The 21,560-nt window shown below is 47.3% G+C and overlaps 1 protein-coding gene across 1 annotated transcript in view; it reads left to right on the top strand.

Annotated features, from left to right (window-relative positions):
• Scpep1 (serine carboxypeptidase 1) overlaps nucleotides 1–16,532 on the top strand; it is a 32,438-nt gene extending 15,906 nt beyond the window's left edge. Inside the window, exons 7-13 of the mRNA XM_028878209.2 lie at nucleotides 612–649; nucleotides 1,879–2,007; nucleotides 3,810–3,903; nucleotides 4,794–4,907; nucleotides 7,629–7,766; nucleotides 9,174–9,337; nucleotides 15,907–16,532. Of these exons, the coding sequence (XP_028734042.1) occupies nucleotides 612–649; nucleotides 1,879–2,007; nucleotides 3,810–3,903; nucleotides 4,794–4,907; nucleotides 7,629–7,766; nucleotides 9,174–9,337; nucleotides 15,907–15,969 (740 nt within the window). The 3' untranslated portion in view covers nucleotides 15,970–16,532. The remainder of the gene's footprint in view (nucleotides 1–611; nucleotides 650–1,878; nucleotides 2,008–3,809; nucleotides 3,904–4,793; nucleotides 4,908–7,628; nucleotides 7,767–9,173; nucleotides 9,338–15,906) is intronic.
• The last annotated feature ends 5,028 nt before the right edge of the window (nucleotides 16,533–21,560 follow it).

The following is a 21,560-nucleotide window of genomic DNA, read 5'->3' as shown; positions in this document are numbered from 1 at the left end:
GTCTTAACTGCTGAGCTAGCTCTCCGGTCTTCGGCCTTATTTCTTGAGACAGGCCGTCTCCCTGACCCTGGAACTGGACCGGTAGCCTCAGCAATTCTTCCCATCTCTGCCCACACAGTGCTGGGCATGTAGGCACATACAACCAAACCTGGCTTTGTATGTGGGCTTGGGGATTCGAACTCAGGTCCTCAGCCCTGTGCAGCAAGCCCTCTTACCTGCCGAGCCATCTCCCCGGCCCCCAGTTTTGGACATTTGTCTGTAGCATCCTCATCCTCTGGTCATGAGATGGCAGTGGGATCCCTCAGTGTGACAACCAGAAATGTCTTCAGATATTCCTTTGGGCGCTTAAATGGCTCCTACGTTGGGAACCACTGTTCTAACAAAAGGTGACTTTTTGTTGGTTTTTGTTTGTTTGTTTGTTTTGTTTCTTGTTCAGTTGGTTGGTCAAGACAAGCTCTCACGTCATCTAACCTGACTCAGATTTGCTTTATAGCTGATGCCGGCCTTGAACTCCTGGTTTCTTGCTCCTGTCTCTTGGCACTTTGAAGGGAAGCCAGTGGGTGGTCTTTTGGAAAGACATAGCTAATTTGTGCTTATTTGGTTTTCTTTAGATTCAGTGCTGTCCTGGGGCCCTTACCTGTACAGCATGGTAAGTGGGTGGGTCCTCCGCTCTGCAGTCTCCATGGGAAACAGCATCCCTGACTCCCCTGACCTCCGAACTCCTTTGGTCTCCAGAGAGAGTGTATTAGTTATCATCATTGCTACCAGCTGACAGAAAGCCACTGAAGGGAAGAAGGATTTCTTTCAGTTTACAGTTGGAGAGGGTGTGGTCCGTCGTGGCAGAGACAGGAGGATCAGGGAGCAGAGAGAGAGGCATGCAGGTGTTCACTGGGCATTCTTTGCCCCTTTATGTTCAGTCTGGGACCCCAGTCACTGGTTGTCCACATTCACACCTCAGTTAATCTAATATGGAAAAATCCTCACAGACACACGCAGAGTTGTGCCTCACTGACGCCCTAGGGATTTCTTTTGAAAAATTGTGTGTCACGTGTGTTTGTTGCTGGGAATTGAGTCCTCATACATGCAAAGCTACAACTGAACTTAGCCCCAAGCATTGTCATGTCATGCCCCCTCCTCCCCATCCCCACCTTCTTCTTCTTTTTTTTTTTTTTTTTTTGGTTTTTCGAGACAGGGTTTCTCTGTGTAGCTTTGCGCCTTTCCTGGAACTCACTTGGTAGCCCAGGCTGGCCTCGAACTCACAGAGATTCGCCTGCCTCTGCCTCCCGAGTGCTGGGATTAAAGGCGTGCGCCACCACCGCCCGGCTTCCATCCCCACCTTCTTAAGGCAGGGTCTCATGTGTCCCATAGCTTCTTGTCTAGTCTGCCAATTGAGCTACGTCCCCAGCCCCCCAACCTATGTAGACCAGGATAACTTAAAACTCACAGAGATCCACCTGCCTCTGTCTCCATTCCAGCCCAATACACAATCTTGAATCTCTTGTTCTTATGCGACTTTTCAGATACCCCCTCCCCCAAAGTTGAAAGGTCATGGTAAACCTAAACCCTCATGGGCCTACTATCTTGATTCATTTAACAGTCTGCGCTGTTTCTTCCGTCAATAAGTATGCGACTTGGGGCTGGGGGTGTAACTCAGGGGTAGAACACGGCCTAGAACGCACACGGTCCTGGGTTCGATCCCCGGCCCCTCTCTGACTCTTCTGACTATGCCCTCTTTAGGCTAGCTCCCATTTTCCCTCTCTCTCTTGCTCATCCCCAGCTGCAGCAGGACCGGATGCACACTCACTCCCTAATCGAGTGGACCGGATGCACACTCACTCCCTAATCGAGCGGGCTTTTTGTTCTCCGTTTGTCTTCCAGTCTCTCCTGGACGACAAAGGCCTGGCTGAGGTGTCCGACATTGCAGAGCAAGTCCTGGACGCTCTCAACAGGGGTTTCTACAAGAAGGCCACTGAGCTGTGGGGGAAAGCAGAGACAGTCATTGAAAAGGTAAAGAGCCGAGCATGACATGGCTTTGCGGCTGGGGGATGGGACCCATGGCTGGTGTTGTCAGGATGAGTCTTATCCTGGGCCTCCCACAGTCTTAGAAATGCTTGCATGTCGAATGATGATCTAGATGGCCTTAGCAAATGACATCGTAGCCTTTAGAGGGTCAGCAAGCCTCCTAGGCTTGAAAGACCTCCTTGTTCCCGACTGAATGTTCGGATTCTATAAGAAAAACTGTTGGGGCTGGCAAGATGGCTCAGAGGTTAAGAGCACTAACTGCTCTTCCAGAGGTCCTGAGTTCAATTCCAGCAACCACATGGTGGCTCACAACCATCTGTAATGAGATCTGGCTCCCTCTTCTGGCCTGTAGTCATACATGCTGTATACATAATAAATAAATAAATCTTTAAAAAAAAAAAAAAAAGAAAATCTGTCTTAGCCAGGCAGTGGTGGCACACAGCTTTAATCCCAGTACTTTCGAGGCAGAGGCAGGTGGATCTCTGTGAGTTCCAGGACAGCCAGGTCTATGCAGAGAAACCCTGTCTGATTAAAAAAAAAAAAAAAAAAAAAAATTAAAAAAAGAAGGAAGACTGTCTGGTAGCCAAGCAAAGTAGTACATTCATGTAATGTCCCAGCACTTGGGAGGTAGGGTCAGGAGGATCAGAATTTCAGGGTCACTTCAGCTACATAAGTTTAAGGTCAGCTTAGGCTACATGAGACCCTGACTCAGAAACGAAACAACAACAAAAACCCAACAAACAAACAAAAAATATGATTCAGTAGCTTAGTATGTGTCTTAGTTAGGGTTTCTATTGCTGTGAAGAGACACCATGACCATGGCAACTCTTACAAAGGAAAACATTTAATGGGGTGGCGTACAGTTTCAGAGGTTTAGTCTATTATCATCGTGGTGGAACATGGCGGCATGCAGGCAGACATGGTGCTGGAGAAGGAGCTGAGAGTTCTACATCTTGTGCAAGGAACAAGAAGTAGTCTTTCCCACTGAGTGTGGTTTGAGCATACATGAGACCTCAAAGCCGCCTCCACACTCCGCACAGTGACACACTTCCTCCAACAAGGCCACACCTCCTAATAGTGCCACTCCCTTTGGGGACCTTTTTTTTTTTTTTAGTTTTTGAAACAGGGTTTTTCTGTGTAGCCCTAGCCATCCTGGAACTCACTCTGTGGACCAGGCTGGCCTCGAACTCACCAAGGTCTGCCTGCCTCTGCCTTCTGAGTACTGGGACTAAAGGCGTGCACCACCCCTGCCTGGCCCATTTTCTTTCAAAACACCACAGCTGGTAGTGCACATCTGTAAGCCAGCACTTCTGAGGTAGAAGAAGCAGGAGGATCAGGGGTTCCAGGTCATCCTCAGCTACACAGCAAGTTTGAGGACCACCAGTACAACGTAAGCTAACATCTCTAAATACCCGAGAAAAGAGACCGCGGTGCTCAGGGGAATGTGTACTTTCAAGACAATGGATTTTCTTATTTGGATCCTTGGCAAGTAGTATTCTGCCTTGAGTCAGGTCAAAAAAAGAACTCGATGGCCACTCGGCCACTCAGCTCCCTGCACACTGACGCACAGGCCCTTGTGTTCCAGTGGTGCCTGGGCTCCCATGAGCTATGTGCTGTAGGCACACGGGCGGGCACAGCTGCCATCTAAGCCTTTAGAGAGGCTTTCTTACTAGTCCAGTAAATTTATAAGCTTACGGTCATCCTTGGAAAGCCAAGCACTTTTCTGTTTGTCAAACTTGGACAGCGGACAGAAAAAGAAACCACCCGAAATGTGCTCTCTATTTCAGAACACAGACGGGGTAAACTTCTATAACATCCTAACTAAAAGCACTCCGGAAGCCTCTATGGAAGCGAGCCTTGAATTCCCCCGGAGCCCCTTAGGTGAGCATACCCTGCCCCTACCCCGCCTCTGTGCAGGAAGACCTGTCCTGTTACCAACATGCAGTTTATATAACAGAAAAGTAGCTTTCAGTGGTTCTAAGTCTATTCACAGAGTTGCCCACTCTTCACCTCAATCCAGTTTTAGAATATTCCCATCACCCCAGAAAGAGCCCACACATGCATTTGCAGCCTCTTCTTCCCACTCCCAGCCCCAGGCAATCACTTCAGTCGCTTTCTGTGTCTCTGGGTTTTGGCTTTTCTCAACATTCTATATAAATGGAATCATACAGTGGTTTCTTGGTTTTTTTATTTTTTATTTTTTGATTGGTGTTCCTTAGCATACTGTATTTGGGAAGCAACTTGATCTTCGAGCCAAAGGGCCAGGGAGCAATGGGAACCAATGCCTTTGGATGAGGGAGGGTTGAGAATGATACCCAGGACCGAGTGCATGCTCAGCACATGCTCTACCAGTGAGCTGCATCACGGGGCAGCAGTCTCTGCTCACTGAACTGCAGGGTCAGGTCCCTGCAGGGCTGACTGTAGTGGTCTCTCAGCTGGCCCGGCTTGGCTTTGATTGCAGAATGCCCGAAACCCTCCCCCAGCAAGCTGAATGCGCCTTGATTCCTCTTCTCAGCTGACTTCCTTGGTCTGTTCAGGGTAATCCCAGTGGCCCTACAGTGCCCACAGACTACAGTTACCAATACCAACCTATCCGATTTCAACCTGCTTCTGGCCCCCTTTCTCCCCTCCGCATGGATCAAAGTGACCCTTTTTCCTTTTCCAGGGAAAGGCCTCCCTCCACCGTGCCGACTCCCCCGGGAGCTTGGGAAAGGTGTCTGTGGGGTCCTGGCGCCGGGTCTTTGACTCACTGTGTACCAGTTTGCTTTCAGTTCGCCTGTGCCAGCGTCACGTGAGACACCTACAGGGAGACACCTTGAGTCAACTCATGAATGGCCCCATCAGAAAGAAGCTCAAAATTATCCCTGAGGATTGCTCCTGGGGAGGTACTTAAATGACCTAATCAAGTGCCGTTGTAAGGGGGATGTGTGCCATTTGAGAGGCCTTCCTTCGTAGACTGGGTTTCCTTGGTGATGTCGGTCTGTGGGAAGTAAAGTAACATTGCCGTCTGCAGCAGATGGAGAATCAGTCAGCGACTTGACACAGTGAATCAGAATAAGGAGCTGGCAGAGAAATGGCTGGGAAGTGGCCTATGATTGGCTGTGCGTCGATCAGTGTTGAAGCCTAGTATGGATGCATGGGGACTACTACACCCTTTACCTTGTAACACAGTGAAAACACAGGCGTGGGGCATGGTAGTGCTCGCCTGAAATTCCCAGTACTTAGAGGCTGACAGAGGAGCATCACAAGTTTGAGGCCAGCCTGGGCAATTTAGCGGAACACTGCCTCTAAAAACAATAAAGGGCCGGGGAGATGGCCCCGTGGTTAAAGGCACTTGTCATCAAACCTGTTGACCTGACTTCAGTCTTCCGGACTCACGTGCTGGAAGGAGAGACCTGACTCCCAGAAGCTTTCCGTTGGCCTCTGCATGTGCCCATGGCATGTATCTGTCTCCACCCCTACCCACCCATCAGAACATAAACAGAATTGAAAAAAAAAATATGATAAAATGCTACATGTAAAGCCACAGCTGGTCACATGTGAGATTTCCAGCCAAAGGTCCTTTGAAGGGTATTAGACAACCCACGTGCACTGGCAAGTTCTGACCCGTTCCCGTGCTGGCCCTTCAGACATGCTGGTTGGTGCTAGATACGGTCTGCCATGCCTGTCTTCTGCTCTGGAGGTCACAGTGTGGAAATACTTGAGTCTTTAGAGACCAAGGCCAGATAGAAATCTTGGGTAAGGTCCTACATAGTCCTATGGGGGCCTTTGGGACAAGCAGAGAGGCATTTCTTTGGTTTGCATCCAAGATACCCCAAGACTACAAGGTCAGGGGGCCCTTTTCTCTTTTCTCAGGTCACCCCCCTTGGAGCTGCTGAGAACTATGTTTTTTCTGTTTTTTTTTTTTTTTTTTTTTTTTGTTTTTGGTTTTTGCAGACAGGATTTCTGTGTAGTCCTGGCTGTCCTGGCATCTGCTCTGTAGACTAGGCTGGCCTCAAACTCAAAGAGATCCACTTGCTTCTGCCTCCTGAGTGCTGGGATTAAAGGTGTGCACCACCGCTGCCTGATGAGAGCTATGTTTTGACCCTGGTCCTGACTTCATTAGCTTTCATGGCTTGCCCTATCACAATCTACATCACTGGAGCTCATTTCTGACTTAGTATCTTCATATCTCTGAGTCAAATAAAAAAGCCAGACTATGGCATTAGACGCTGCAGAGGGTTTGGTATAGTGGCAGACCCCTGCAGTCCCCAGTACTCAGCAGTCTGAGGCAGGAGGATTGAGAGTTCAAGGCCTGCATGGGCTACATCGTAAGATCCTGTCTTTATATAAATAGCCAGGCGTAGTGGCTCACACGTGTGAACCCAGCACTTGGGATGCTAAGGTCTGTATCACAGTGAGTTCCAGGTCAGCCTAGGTTAATGTCCTTGCTGCTCTTGCAGAGGACCCGAGTTTGGTTCCTAGCACCCACCCTGGATAGATAGCTTACAATCTCTAACTCCAGTTCCAGGGGATCCAGTGCCCTCTTCTGGCCTCCACGGGCACTGCATGCATGTGGTGCACCTGACTGTACACAGGCACACACACACACATACACATAAACAGAAAATAAATCTTCTTAAACATCCAAATAAATGAAAAGGACAGGCTTTCCTTGGCTCTGAGTTGCAGTGGGTCGGTCAGGTCTGAATTCAAGTCTTAGCTCACTCACTGGGGGCTGGCAGTTTCACCCTGGCTGTGTTCCTCAGCCTCTCTGAGCCTCCTTTACTTGGACATGGTCCAGGCTGCCTGTCTTCCAGCACAGTGAGGAAGAACTGGAAATCGCCTCTGTAATATTTACGTAGCCTCGTGCCCGTCAGATAAATGGCGGTGGCTGTAATGTCACCAGCTATGATGGCGGGGCAGGTGGTCGGGCATCAGGAGTCTGTGCTGGCTGCTGGCTGCGGGCACTTCTTAGCCATTTGCCTTTCCTGAAGGCCTGCTTTGAAGTAGCTTAGATCTGGTTTGGTCTGTGGTAAGATAGCCCTGCTTAGGCTCAGTACTTGGAACACGGCCCTGAGATGACTTAGCACCGAAATAACTTTGGCCCAAAGCACAATTTATTCCCAAGTGGACTAGCTAAAAGGATTTCTGGGCCTCTGCCTCCCGGTTTCTTTCTGCAGATTCCGGCTCCTTGTTGCACACGGCAAGCTCCCCAAGCAAAGGGACCATGGGCACAATTTGTATTTCCTTTCTACCCAGCTATTGCTGGCCACTCGGTCCCTCTGTGGAGCACCTGTTTGTCATTCAGCCTTCGCTATCTAGGGACCTTTGGGTACCATAGTTTAGGATGCTTGGGCTCAAAGATAGTTCTTTCTTTATTTATTCATTTATTCATTCATTCATTTGTTTATTTATTTATTTTTTGAGACGGGGTTTCTCTGTATAGTTTTGGTGCTTGTCCTGGATCTCGCTCTGTAGACCAGGCTGGCCTCGAACTCATAGAGATCCACCTGGCTCTGCCTCCCGAGTGCTGGGATTAAAGGCAAGCGCCACCGCTGCCTGGCAAAAAATACTTCTTAATCCGGCCCATTCTAACCTGCTACCTTTCTCTCCTCCTTCTGTAGCCCAGTCATCTTACGTCTTCATAAGCATGGAGGAAGACTTCATGAAGCCTGTCGTCCATATTGTGGATGAGTTGCTGGAAGCTGGGGTCAATGTGACTGTGTATAATGGACAGCTGGATCTCATTGTGGACACTATGGGTAGGAACCAACTCTCGGGGACACATGGAAGCAATCATGGGTCAAGCTAGAAAGAAATGGCCTTGGATACATTAGCCTTGGGGTCAGTGGCATTAATGTCAGGAGGAATACCATTTCCTGCTATATCCGTCATCAACTCCTGGGTCTTTCCAATTCTGGGGTCCCCGGGTATGAATAAAAAAATGAATATCTGCCCACCTCTTGTCTTCCTGGCTCTTGGCCATATTCACTACTTAATTGAGGGAAAGCTTTTTTATTTTTGTGGTGTGTTACAGAAGGTGTTAAACACTAACCATCAACAACTCTATTTCCAAGGCCCCAGGAGAATTGGTCTCTCAGGCAGGATCCCATTGCCTTGTTTGAGAGCCACGGAGTCCTGTGGGTGCTTAGAGACCAGATCTTAGAACCCACAGGGAAAGCTGTGCCTAGTGACCCAGCCTGGGACTGGAAGGAAAAGTCACAGCTCAGGACCCCCAAGGCCAAGTTCTCAGCACAGAGGAGATTTATTTGTCCCAGATGGACAGAGGGCGGGAATAAGAGACAAAGGAGGGAACCAGGGAAAGGGGGCGGGGTATTTGTCCCAGAGGACAAAGGATTGCCTCTGGATAGAGAGGAGGCAGACGTGGACACAGGAAAATGGCGGTTTATAAAGGTACACGGGGAAACCTCATGTTAGGATGAGGTGCTTGACCTTAATTGGGCATGTTAATTAGGTGAGCCAAACGGGGGCTTCAGATTGCTGGGCTTCAATACCTTGATAGCTGGACCATAGTAGTCAGCCTCAGGAGGAGGAGATGGCCAAATAAGGGAATAGACCCTGGGGGCTAGCGTTAGGAATGTAACCCAGTGGCTGTTAGCAAGGCAGGGGGAACTGGGGAGAAGGGCAAGGCCTGCCAGAGCCACGTGCTCCGAGTGGGTTAATGTCCCTTCAGTGATTATAGCTACTGAAGCCAAGACAGAATGATTAAAATCTCAAGGCCTGGGGGCCGGAGAGATGGCCCAGTGGTTAAGAGCACTGACTCCTCTGCCAGAGGACCCAGGTTCAATTCCCAGCACCCACATGGCAACTCACAGCTGTCTGTAACTCTAGTTCCAGGGGATCCAATGCTCTCATACAGACACACATGCAGGCAAAACACCAATGCAAATAAAACTTTAAAAATAAATGTTAAAAAAAAAAAAAATCCCAAGGCCTAGATGAGTAATAGAGTGAGTTCAAGGCCAGCCTGAAATACTTGAAATTTAGCAAGACATTCTCTTAAAAAAAAAAAAAAAAGACTGAGACATTTAAAAGTTAAAAAAAAAAAAAAAAGCCAGCCTCTAAGTTATAGGACCTAGATTATTTTCTCTGTCTCTGACTCCACCAAGCTCTTAGTACTGATCCTGTTCCTTGGCCCCTCTCACTAGGTCAGGAGGCCTGGTTGCGGAAGCTGAAGTGGCCACATCTGTCCAAATTCAACCAGCTGAAATGGAAGGCTCTGTACAGCAATCCTAAGTCTGTGGAAACATCTGCCTTCGCCAAGTCCTATGAGAACCTAGCCTTCTACTGGATCCTAAAGGCGGGTCACATGGTGAGTGATCCCAAGAAAAGCTTCAGACTTGGGAATATTTGGGGTCCCTACCCCTCAGTCCCACTCACTCCCCGCCCCGTGTGTGTGTGTGTGTGTGTGTGTGTGTGTGTGTGTGTGTGTGTGTGTGTGTATCTTGCATTCTTGCATGCGTGTGAAAGCCAGAGTTATGCTGGTTATTGTCTTCCTTGATCACCCTGTTTGTTTGTAGGCTGGGTTTCACCACATAGCCTTGGCTAGCCTGGGGTTGACTATGTAGACCATAGACCAGGCTGACCTTGAACTCACAAAGATTCGCCTGCCTCTACTGGGATTAAAGGCACATGTCACCACACCTGGCTCAACCTTATTTTTTGAGACAGAGTCTCCCTGAATTTGGAGCTCAGCAATTGAGCTAGGCTGGCTGGCCAGTGAGCTTGGGGTCTGCCAATCTCTGCCTCTCCAGTGCTGAGGTTACAGGCCTGGGCTGCCATGACTGCTTTTCACGCATGCTAAGGGTCTGAACTCAGGTCCTCAAGCTTTCAGGGCAACTTCACCAGCTGATTTATCTCCCCAATCTGTGTTTTGAGTTTTTTATAATGAAATTCTACTAAGGTTGAGCCTTGCTGATCCAAAAATCTCAACTCCAAAACTTTTTAAACATTAACATGACTTTGCAAGGAGAAATATCATTGCCAGACCTCAGGTCATCTAACATAGTCGAGACACCATGTGCTAAAATCATTGCACAAAATTACCTTCATCCCATAAGGGTGAGTGACAGTCATCTTGAGTCCCAGCCTCAAGATTCCTTGTTGTGAATATGCAAGAATTTCAAAGTCTGAAAAAAAAATCTCAAGCACTCTGGTGTCATGTCCTTCATCTAAGGGTTATTCCGCCTCTCTTAGCATTTCTTTGAGGCTGAACGTAAACTCATTTTAAAGTTGAAATCTCCCTGAGCGAGGTATGCTGGGCTCCTCTTCGTTCTCTGTTTTAAATGAATTCATAGGATGCATTGCTCTTAACAGTTCACCCTGGGAGAAGAAGAGAGAATTACCTTTCCATGATCACACATAAAACTTAAAGCTGAGGGGCTGGAGAGATGGCTCAAAGGTTAAGAGCACTGGCTGCTCTTCCAGAGGACCTGGGTTCAATTCCCAGCAACTACATGGTGGCTCACAACCATCTAGAGTGAGATCTGGTGCCCTCTTCTGGCCTGCAGGTATACATGTAGGCAGAACATTGTATACATAATAAATAAATTTTTAAAACAAAGCTTAAAGCTGAGCTGAGCACAGTGACATCCTCATACAATCCCAGCACTCAGGAGACAGCCAGGAGGATCAGGAATTCAAGTCTGGCCTTGGCTACATAGTAAATTCCAGAGCCTGGACTACCTAAGACCCTGTCTCAAAACAAAACAAAAATGCTGGCCGCTTTGTGAAGTCTAGTCACAGTACGCATGGCACAAGGTGGGGAGTGTCTCCAAGCAGTGGTGGCCCAGGGACATGTTTGGAAGAGGCTGTGGTATAAAGAGGGACTCAAGGCTGTGGGCACTTCCATGCCCGTGGAGGGAATGTACACTATTTCCTTTTTAGGTTATGTGTTGATTACGTAGCTTTCTTTGAGAGATTGTTAATCCCAAGTGTCCCCAAGTCCCACAACAGACACACATTGATGAAGGAATTGGGAATAGCAGAAGCAGAAGGTCCCCCAAAACCTCATTAAACAAACACCCATATGTCTCCTAAGTACTAATTGTGGATACTACTGGCAGGTGCCTGGAGCCTAGAGGTGGGGAACCTGTGCTAAGTTCCTGGCCTCGTGGAACTGCAGGCCTCAGAGGGCCTAGGTTTACAGAAATATGATAGGATTACAAATCAAACATTTACTAATAGTGAATCATAAATTTATTTAAAGACAATTTTTGGTATACATATAATTTTACTATTTATTAGAGACTAAATTTTCATAGTAGTGAGACACATAGGCCTGTTTATTTTTATGTAAAGAAATATATCTTGGCTGAATATTTGATACTCCAGACAAAGAGGATCTTCAGTAATTTTCAGAACTTACCTCTGTTTTAGTTTTGGGGGGTTTATTTTATTTTTCTTTCTTTTAAATGATTTATTTTTATTTTATGTGCATTGGTATTTTGCAGACATGTACGTCTGTATGAGGGTGTCAGATCCCTCTGTGAACTGCCGTGCGGGTGCTGGGATTGAACCCGGCTCCTCTGGAAGAGCAGCCAAGTGCTCTTAACCATTGAACCATCTCTCCAGACCATTATTTTATTTTCAGATGTATGTGTCTATACGAGTACATGCCACACGCCTGTGGGTCCCCATGGATACCAAAAGAGGGTGTCAAGCTTGAGTTACAGGTGATCCGCCCAACACGGATCCTGGAAACTGAACTCAGGTCCTCTGGAAGAACAGCAAGTGCTCTTAACCACTGAGCCACCTCTCTAGCCCTGCTATTTTGACTTGAAAATATTTTTAATTACGTTATTTTTGCAGAGGGTTGGGGGGTGACGGACATGTAGAGGTGAAAAGACAGCTCAGGGCCGTCCCTTCTCTCCCTCAGCCTCGTGGGTCCAGAGGACCAAATTCAGGTTGTCTGGCTTAGCAACAACTGCCTTTCCCTGCTGCGCCATCTTGCTGGCCCATTAGTTTGATTTTATAATGGTCACTGCTGAGAATGCTACTTCATAGAAATAAGAAAAAGAAAGTAGTAGAAGGAATTAGGGTCATTTAAAAAAAAATCATTGGAAATTATGTCCTACATTCATTTGGCTTTGGCTTTTTTTTTTTTTTTAATAGTATCTCACTGTGTAGCCCTGGCTAGCCCAAAACTCACTATATAGACTAGATCGGTCTGCCTCTGCTGTCTGAGTCCTGGAATTAAAGGTCTGAGCCACTGCATCCAGCCAGAAAAAAGTTTTTTAATTTTTTTTTTTTTTAATGCATTGGTGTTTGACCTGCATGTCTTTGTGAGGGAGTCAGATCCACTGGAACTTGAATTACAGACAGTTGTGAGCTGCCATGCGGGTGCTGGGAATTGAACCTGGGTCCTCTAGAAGAGCAGCCAGTGCTCTTAACTCCTAAGCCATCTCTTCAGCTCCCGGAAAGAAGTTTTTAATGTGTGTGTGTGTGTGTGTGTGTGTGTGTGTGTACACATACATGTGTCTGTGCAGGTGCACATGTTCAGGATGGTACACATGGGTGTATATGCAAGTACCTGTTTATAGAGGCCAGAGGATAGATAACCTGTAACACTGTCCTCAGGAATGCCGACTACCTCCCTTGAGACACGGTCTCTCGTTGGTCCTAGAACTTACCAGTTAGGCAAGGCCAGCCGGCCAGCCTGCCTCAGGGATGCTTCAGTCCTTGCCTCCCCAGGACTAGGAATTAAAGCACATGCCATCATACCCAGCATTTTTTTTTTTAAAGACAAGGTCTCTCTACATAGCCCTGGCTGTCCTGGAACTCACTTTATAAGACCAGGCTAGCCACAAACTCAGAAATCCACCTGCCTCTGCCTCCTAAGTGCTGGGATTAAAGGCGTGCACCACCACTGCCCAGCTTAGGGCAAGTTTTTAATGATAGGCTATCTCCCCAGCACCATATGACAATTTTTCACTAAACCCAGGTCAACAACTCAGAATTTTTTTTTTTTTTTTTTTGAGACAAAGCTGGTTTAGCTTAGGCTAGTCTGAAATATACTATGTAGTAAAGATGATCTTGACCTCCTGGTTCCCATGCCTCCACCTCCTAATTGCTATGATTACAGGCATCACTACCACAGCCTGCTAGAGCAGCGGTTCTCAACCTGTGGGTCTCAACCCACTTTGGGGGTCAAATGAATCTTTCACAGGGGTCACCTGAGACCATCAGAAAACGCAGATATTTACATTATGATTCATAACAGTGATGAAGTAGCATCAAAAATAATTTTAGGAGCCGGGCAGCGGTGGCGCACGCCTTTAATCCCAGCACTCGGGAGGCAGAGCCAGGCGGATCTCTGTGAGTTGGAGGCCAGCCTGGGCCACAGAGTGAGTTCCAGGAAAGGCACAAAGCCACAGACAAACCCTGCCTCGAAAACCAAAAAAATAATAATAATAATTTTATGTTGGGCGTCACCACAACATGAGGAACATAAAGGGTCCCACTGTTAGGAAGGTTGAGACCGATGTGGTAGAGAGTCCCGAAGCTACAGAGTGAATTTAAGGCCATCCTGAGATACAGGAACATCTCAGAAAGGGGAGGAGCACCCCGCCCTTTGAAGGACGGACAGATACATGAAGCGGTGGGGGCCAGGGTTAAGGTAGCTTTAGTTGCGGATCTGTGGAATGTGGGTACCTTCACTGCTGACCTGGGCAAAGCTGTTAGAGAATCTTCAAGTGACACGCTGTGTGGGCCCCCACTCCATCGTGGGTTTCAGACCCCTTCTCCTTGGTTTGTCACTTACAGAACAGAACAGCATGTTCAAGCTAAAGTAGCCCTTGGCAACTGTCATTAAGACATTCCCTTCAGTTGGCCAGGTGTCATTTTAGGAAGCCCTGGTTAGGAGAGTCCAGGACAGTCGCTCAGACAGGATCAGAGGGTGGGGATATCAGAGCCAGTGTCTCAGACAGGGCTTCTATTGCTGTCAGGAGACACCATGACCACAGCAACTCTTATAAAGGAAAACATTTAATTGGGCCTGGCTTACAGTTCAGAGGTTCAGTCCATTGTCGTTGATGGAAAACATGGCGGCATGCAGGTAGACATGGTGCTGGAGAAGGAACTGAGAGTTAGTTGTGCATCTCGATCTGCAGACAGCAGAAAGTGAACAGAGCCCATGCTTCTAAGACCTCAAAGCCCGCCCCCACAGTGACACACTTCCCCCAACAAAGCCACACCCACTCCAACAAGGCCACACCTTCCAATAGTGCCACTCCCTATGGACCAAGCGTTCACACACCTGAGTCTAAGGGGGCCGTTCCTATTCAGACCAGCACTCCTGGAGACCACGGTTCAGCCTTTTCCAGTAAAGGAGAAAAACCAAGGCCTTCCTTCAACCTTCCCTCTTTTAATGGTGTATGAAAGATTTTTTACTTATATATTTTCTCAGTGCATTCTCAGCTTATGTTTTATTACTAAAAATATATACAGATAGGTGTAGTTTCCAACTCTTATACCAGTTTCTTTTCCAAAGAGTCAGATTTCTTCAAAACTTCCATATATGGAAGATTTTTTTAAAATTTATTCTAAAAATCTGAGATCCAAGAAACAGTGGAAGGCTCAGGACCCATGCCAAGCAATGGTTCATTACTATTGGTTTTTAGCTCTTCAGTTAGACTGTCTCCTCTTCCTCTCTACTCCATCCCCAGCCTGGGCAAAGACCTTCCTCCTCCAAAAGGAACACTTTCAAATGCTTAACATCTCCTTCCTTCTCTGTTATTATTTAGTGTGTGTGTGTGTGTGTGTGTGTGTGTGTGTACATGCCTTGAAGTGCATATGGACATGAGAGAATGTCCTTCAGTTGGCTCTCCTTCCACCTTGTTGAGGCAGGGTCTCTCTGTGTCTGCTGTTCCAGCCCACGAATTTCTGGGTGATTCTCCGTCTCTGCCTTTCGTCCGGCCACAGGAGTGCTGAGTGCACACCACCACATCTGGCTTTTTAAAATAAATTTTTTAAATTTATTTTTATTTCCTGTGCTTTTGTGTTTTTCCTGCATGTGTGTCTGTGTGAGGGTGTCGGATCCCCTAGAACTGGAGTTAGAAAAAGTTGTGAGCCACCGTGTGCTTGCTGGGACTTGGACCCAGGTCCTCTCTGGAAGAGCAGCCAGTGCTCTTAACTGCTGAGCCATCTCTCTAGCCACCCCAAAATTTTTTAAACGTACTGATGTTTTTTTGTTTTGCTTTTCTTTTTTGAGGCAGAATCTGACAACTTAGCCTAAGCTGCCTTCTGTCTTTCTATATTGCTAAGTCTGGTTTTGAATTCATGATCCTCCTGCCTCCACTCTCAAGGGCCGGTCTTACAGGCATGCCCGCTCTCAGCCTGTTTCCCATGTTACTGGGGATGGAACGCGGGACTTGATGCATGCCAGGCAATGACGCTAGCAGCTGAGCTACATCCTCAGCCCTTCTTTCTGCACTGTCTTCCTTCTTTCTTAAATAGGCTGCGTCCCAGGACCATAAACACAGCCCCCATAAGGAAGTCACCAAGGGCTAGGGGTATGCGACTCGGTAGTAAAACCTTTACCTAGCATGTGTGAGGCTCTATCTAGGGTTGGTGTCATGCTCTGCTAAAAAGAGATAGAGGAAGGAAGCAAGGAGGGGGGAGGAGAGGCGGGAGGGGACATGGGAAAAGAGGGGAGGGAGAAGTCAACAGATCATCCTCGAGGAATAGCAGGCTCCCTAAATGCCAACTTCTTCAGGCCCCAACGCACTGGGAGCCCAGAACTTTGGTCCAGCAAGGAGGCCCTTTCTTTACAGCTATCACAAATCTTCCTAGATCTCTCCTAGAAAGGAGGATGTCAGTCACCCTTGTCCTTGACCCAGTACTTACGTCAGGAACACTAATTTAGATGCTTCTTGGTTCTAGGTTCCTGCTGACCAAGGGGACATGGCTCTGAAGATGATGAGGCTGGTGACTCAACAGGAGTAGAATGCCTGAGCTGAGCTGAGCTGAGGAGCTGGCTGGGCCTGGAGACCCTGGAGCAGAGCCTAGGATGTGGGTGCTAATGTCACAGGCTCTTCCCTGACTCCCATGTGGGACGTGACTATGGCAGCTCCTGCCAGCTCCTGTACATTGGAAGACTGTGGCTTCTGTGTCAACTTAGAAATCAGTTCTACTTTGTGAAGAGGATGAAAAAACCAGACTCATTTAATCAAAATGAAGGATTGGCCTCTCATTACACAAGCGAACACATAAATTTCAGCACTTGAGAGGTAGAAGCAAGAAGATCAGAAGTTCAAGATCACCCTCAGCTACATTGCAAGTTCAAAGGCAGCCTGCACCAGATGGGAGAGACACAAAGAAAATAATAAACACCCACTGAGCCGCCAACTCAATGTCTATTCCTATAGGTCTTTTATTTGCTACATATGCCTATATATTTTTACAAAAATGGAGTCCATACAGTATGCTATTTTGCCTTCTATTTTGTTCACATGTCAACATGACCTGCACTTCTTCTTCTGTCAATAAATGTGCTGTGATATTTTTAATGACTGCTGAAAAGTCTATTTTGTGATCATTCCTTCCTAATCGTTTCCCTCGAGTGTTTCTAGTTTTGTCGACGGCACTCTGGTGAGTCACCCGAATAGCTAATAGTTGTATGCACACTTCATTTCCTTCTGGAAAACTTGTGGAGGGTAAGTGTTTAGTCAAAAGATTTCCACGTGCCTTTAAAATTAAGATGATAAGCGCAGGATTTAATGTTTAAACCACAAGCTGAGTTCTGAATAAGTGATCAGGTAGCTTCCAAGACAGTCTTGGACAGCAAACCTCAGCTCTGCCTGGAGAACATGAGGGCTTCCTCACAGATTCCAGCAACATTATCAGAGTCCTGTGGCCAGAGACTCCTCTCCCCGGGCTTACTGTTCTCAAGTCTCTTGTGCCCCTTAGAGAGACCATTAGAAGCCTGTGCTGGATCCAACCTGTACATGCCTTTTCTCCTTCTGCCTTCACTTTCTACTTGTTGCTGAAGGAGAGGGCCTATCCTGTGCTTAAATCTACGTTAAAAACCTCCTTAGGCTGGTTTAGCAGTAAAGAGCATGTGTTACTCTTCCGGAAGGACCAGATTTCAATTCTCAGCATCCATGTCAGGATACTGCCGGTAACTCCAGGGGATCCACCACCTCTGGCCTCTTTGGGTACCTGCACACATGTGGCACATACACATGAGTAATCCCTCTGAAGGTCTTGGGAGGTAGGGCCTTTAGAGGTGGGGCATAAGAATGCTTCCAACGTGAATGTATCAGTGCCATTCATGGCTTGGTTATCAGGAGTGTCTTTGTTGTGAATTACAGACAGATTTTTCTTTTGGCCGCCAGCTCACAAATAACAACATGGAGACTTATTAATAATTATGAAAGCACACTCTTAGCTTAGGCTTGTTCTTAACTAGTTCTTATACCTTTCTTTTTTTAAAGATTTATTTATTATGTATACATTGTTCTGTCTGTACATATCCCCACAGGCCAGAAGAGGGCACCAGATCTCATTACAGATGTGGTTGCTGGGAATTGAACTCAGGACCTTTGGAAGAGCAAGCAGTGCTCTTAACCTCTGAGCCATCTCTCCAGCCCTCTTATGCCTTAAATTAACCTATATCTTTTAATCTATGTTATTTTACATGGCTTGGTTACTTTTACTCTCTACTGCCCATCCTGCTTCCTCTGTGTCTGGCTGGTGACCTCACGTTTCTACTTCCCTGAAGCCTCTCTGTCCCTGGAAGTCCCATCTAACTTCTTCCTGCCTAGCTATTGGCCATTCAGCTCTTTATTAAACCAATCAGAAGGCACCTTCTTCACAGCGTAAACAAATATTCTGCAACAGTGAATACAAGAAGAAACTCGTTTATAAACTCCCCAATTGACTCCTATTCCAAAGCATGCCTTCATAGGGAGTTCCCTGAGATCCATTGACTGGAGAAGGTAACTCTCAGGCTTGGTTTACACATTCCTGACTCTGACTCTGGGCAGGCATCCATCACCTGAAGATGCACAGCCTAGCCTCACTCTGTAGCAGCCCTAAAAGATGGCCATTCTCCCGGAGGGGCGGGGGCCAGAACCTGGAACCACACACATGCCAGCTTCACCTCACTGGAAAGCAATGTATAGAAAAATGGACCATTGTCGCTGGGTGGTGGTGGCTCACGCCTTTAATCCCAGCACTTTGGAGGCAGAGCCAGGTGGATCTCTGTAAGTTCAAGGCCAGCCTGGGCTACAGAGTGAGTTCCAGGACAGCCAGGGATACACAGAGAGATCCTGTCTGGAAAAACAACAAAATAAAACAAAACAAAAAGACCGTTATCAAATCCTCCTTTGACTGGCTAGCCACACTAATGACAAAAGCTGAGGAAAATGTAGCAAGCTAGCAAGAGTGTGAATGTCCTGGGCTCCATGTGAACTCCCACACAAGCATAAAGGAAGAGTGTAATAATGTGTAGTGTGTAGCATGACTTCTGCTCTGTGCACACCCATGCCGTGTGCAGCAGACAGCCTCCTGCAGGCACTCCCGCAGGCAGATGGCTCATGAACTAAGTGGCTGTGTCGACAATGGAGGTTATTCACAGACTTGCCACTCGGCAAGGCTGACCTGACGACAGCCACTGCTGGGGACCTCATCTGCCAGCAGAAGTCTCTCTCATATTCCACCATTGCCTGGGGTTCGGCCAGCTACCTAGTGTGAGGTTGATTACCTTGGACCACTTCCATTATGGAAGGGGCGGTGCCTCATTCTTTCTGGAGTTAACACTTGCTCTGGAGGTGCATTTGCCTTCCCTGCTCACACCACTTCTCCCAGAACTACCATCTGTGGACTTAGTGAATGCTCGTGCACAGCCCTGCCATGCACAGCAGAAGAAATGCAGTAGTGTATTCTGGCAGCATTAGTTGTTTTCCTTGGCTGTGATAAAATGCCCAGCAAAAGCCACTGAAGGAAGGAATTGTCTGCTTTGGCTGACAGCTTGAGGGTACAGCCTGTCTTAAGTGAGGGTTTTCATTGCGTGAAGAGACACCATGACCTCGGCAACTCTTACAAAGAAAATGTTTCATTGGGGTGGCAGCTTACAGTTTCAGAGGGTCAGTCCGTTATCATCATCATGACGGGGAGCATGGCGGCGTGCAGGCAGACGTGATGCTGGAGCTGAGAGTGCTACATCTTGCAGGCGACAGGAAGTTGACTGACTGTCATGTGGAGGGAAGCTTGAGCAAAAGAGACCTCAAAGACTCCCACAGTGACACACTTCCTCCAACAAGGCCACACCTCCTAATAGTGCCATTTCTTTTGGGGGCCATTTGTTGTTGTTTTGTTTTTTGAGACAGGGTTTCTCTGTGTAGTTTTGGTGCATGTCCTGGATCTCGCTCTGTAGACCAGGCTGGCCTTAAACTCACAGAGATCCGCCTGGCTCTGCCTCTGCAAGTGCTGGGATTAAAGGCGTGCGCCACCGCCCCAGCTGGCCATTTTCTTTCAAACCACCACACAGTCTGTCATGTTGGGGAAAGCATGATAGGAGCATGAGGCACCTGGTCATACTGCATCTGCAGTTGGGAAGCAGAGAGATGCATGTTGGTGCTCATCTGGCTTACTTTTTTTTGTTTGTTTGTTTGTTTTTTTCGAGACAGGGTTTCTCTTGTGTAGTTTTGCGCCTTTCCTGTAACTTGCTTTGGAGACCAGGCTGGCCTCGAACTCACACCACCTGCCTCTGCCTCCCAGAGTGCTGGGATTAAAGGCGAGTGCCACCACCGCCTGGCTGGCTTACTTCTTTTTATTCAGTCCCAGGACCTCAACCTATAGAAGGTGGCATTCACATTCAGAGTGGGTCTTACCTCCTCTCTGGAAATACCCTCATACCATACCCAGAGTGAGTGTGTTTCCATGGTGACTCTTAATCCTGTCAATCAAGATTAAACACCAGGTCATTCACATGGAACTCATTCTCACCACGTTCTTTATCATCCAGAAAGGACTGCCTTGGCAGATGGCTGAATGGGTCTTTGAACATTTGGTCCCAGCACCAGCTAGGTGGGGATAGTTGTCAGAGCTAGGGTGTTATCCTCCAGTATGCTATATGTGCTCTTGTGAGTGAGCATCCATGGTTCTCTCACAGCCAGGATACAGGAGGCTAGCCATCCAAGGATCAAAACAGAAATGTCTTCCCTCCTTATGAGCCCTGCTTAGTAGTGAGCTGCTCACTTCCCATCTCTGCAGCTGGAGCTGTCTGAACTGGCCTGGAAGTCTTGGTTACAGTGGCAGAAATGTCTGCACCGTTGAACTGGTACTTGCAGCTGCCATCTGGCCTCTTTGGACTTTGCACCAGCAGGCAAAGTTCTAGCCGAGGTGGCTGATCTGACGGTCCTGACCATCACCGGTAAATTGGGCTACTATTATACAATGCAGGTGGGGAGGAAGAATGCAGGAAAGCCTCCGGGTCATATTGTCTGAGTAAGGTCAACAAGGTATGTGCATAAAGGTGATGTGTGTGTGTTGACTTGTAGTCTGTGGCTTCTTTCCATGCACAGAACTTATGGATTCTACTTCATGCTTAGATTCACATTTCCCTTGCTTTTCCTTCTTTTTATCCATTGTTCTTTCCTGATTACTTACTCTGCATACTGCAGTCTCCAAGACTGGGTCTGAGACAGTGGCCTTATCAAGATTGACTGGCCATCCAGTTAATCTTCCATACTGCCTAGGTCAAGTCCTGTAGTGGTCACATGAACACACACACACACACACACACACACACACACACACACACACACACAAAGAGTTACACTTCTCTGTTTCAATCCTGATTATATATTTATTTAAATTTAATCATTTTAATATATCCCAAATCCCTTATCATTGGAATCTGAATATTTGATATGTCTTAAGCAACAACTTGATTAGATACAGGGTCTTCTTTCTCTTCTTTTGGGGGGTGCTGAGGCATCACACATGGGTGGCAAACACTCTCATCTCTGAATTGCATTCCTAAGTCCACATTTCTCTTCTTATTGGCATTTGATGTTGACATCAAATTTGAAAACAATAAATGTATGTCCTGGAACTAGCTCTGTGGACCAGGCTGGCCTTGAACTCATAGAGATCTGCCTGCCTCTGCCTCCCAAGTGCTGGGATCAAAGGCATGTGCCACCACTGCCTGGTTGGTTTTTTGGTTTTTTGTTTGTTTATTGTTGTTGTTGTTGTTTTCAAGACAAGGTTTCTCTGTGTAGCGTTGGAGCCTGTCCTGGAACTCACTCTGTAGACCAGGCTGGCCTTAAACTCAGAGATCTGCCTGCCTCTGCCTCCCCTGTGTTGGGATTAAAGGCATGTGCCACCATTGCCCAGCTTTGGTTTGTTTTTTTGAGACAGGATTTCTCTGGATAGCCCTAACTGTCCTGGAACTTACTTTGTAGACCAGGTTGGCCTTGAACTCACAGAAATCTGCCTGCCTCTGCTTCCTGAGTGTATGGATTAAAGACATGGCATTTGGATTTATTTTTAAGACCATGTCTCATGCTTCCCTGGCCTTCAAGGCATCA

This window comes from Peromyscus leucopus, chromosome 8b (assembly GCF_004664715.2).
Source record: "Peromyscus leucopus breed LL Stock chromosome 8b, UCI_PerLeu_2.1, whole genome shotgun sequence".
Lineage (NCBI taxonomy): Eukaryota > Metazoa > Chordata > Mammalia > Rodentia > Cricetidae > Peromyscus > Peromyscus leucopus.
This window is presented reverse-complemented; position numbering and strand designations above follow the sequence as displayed.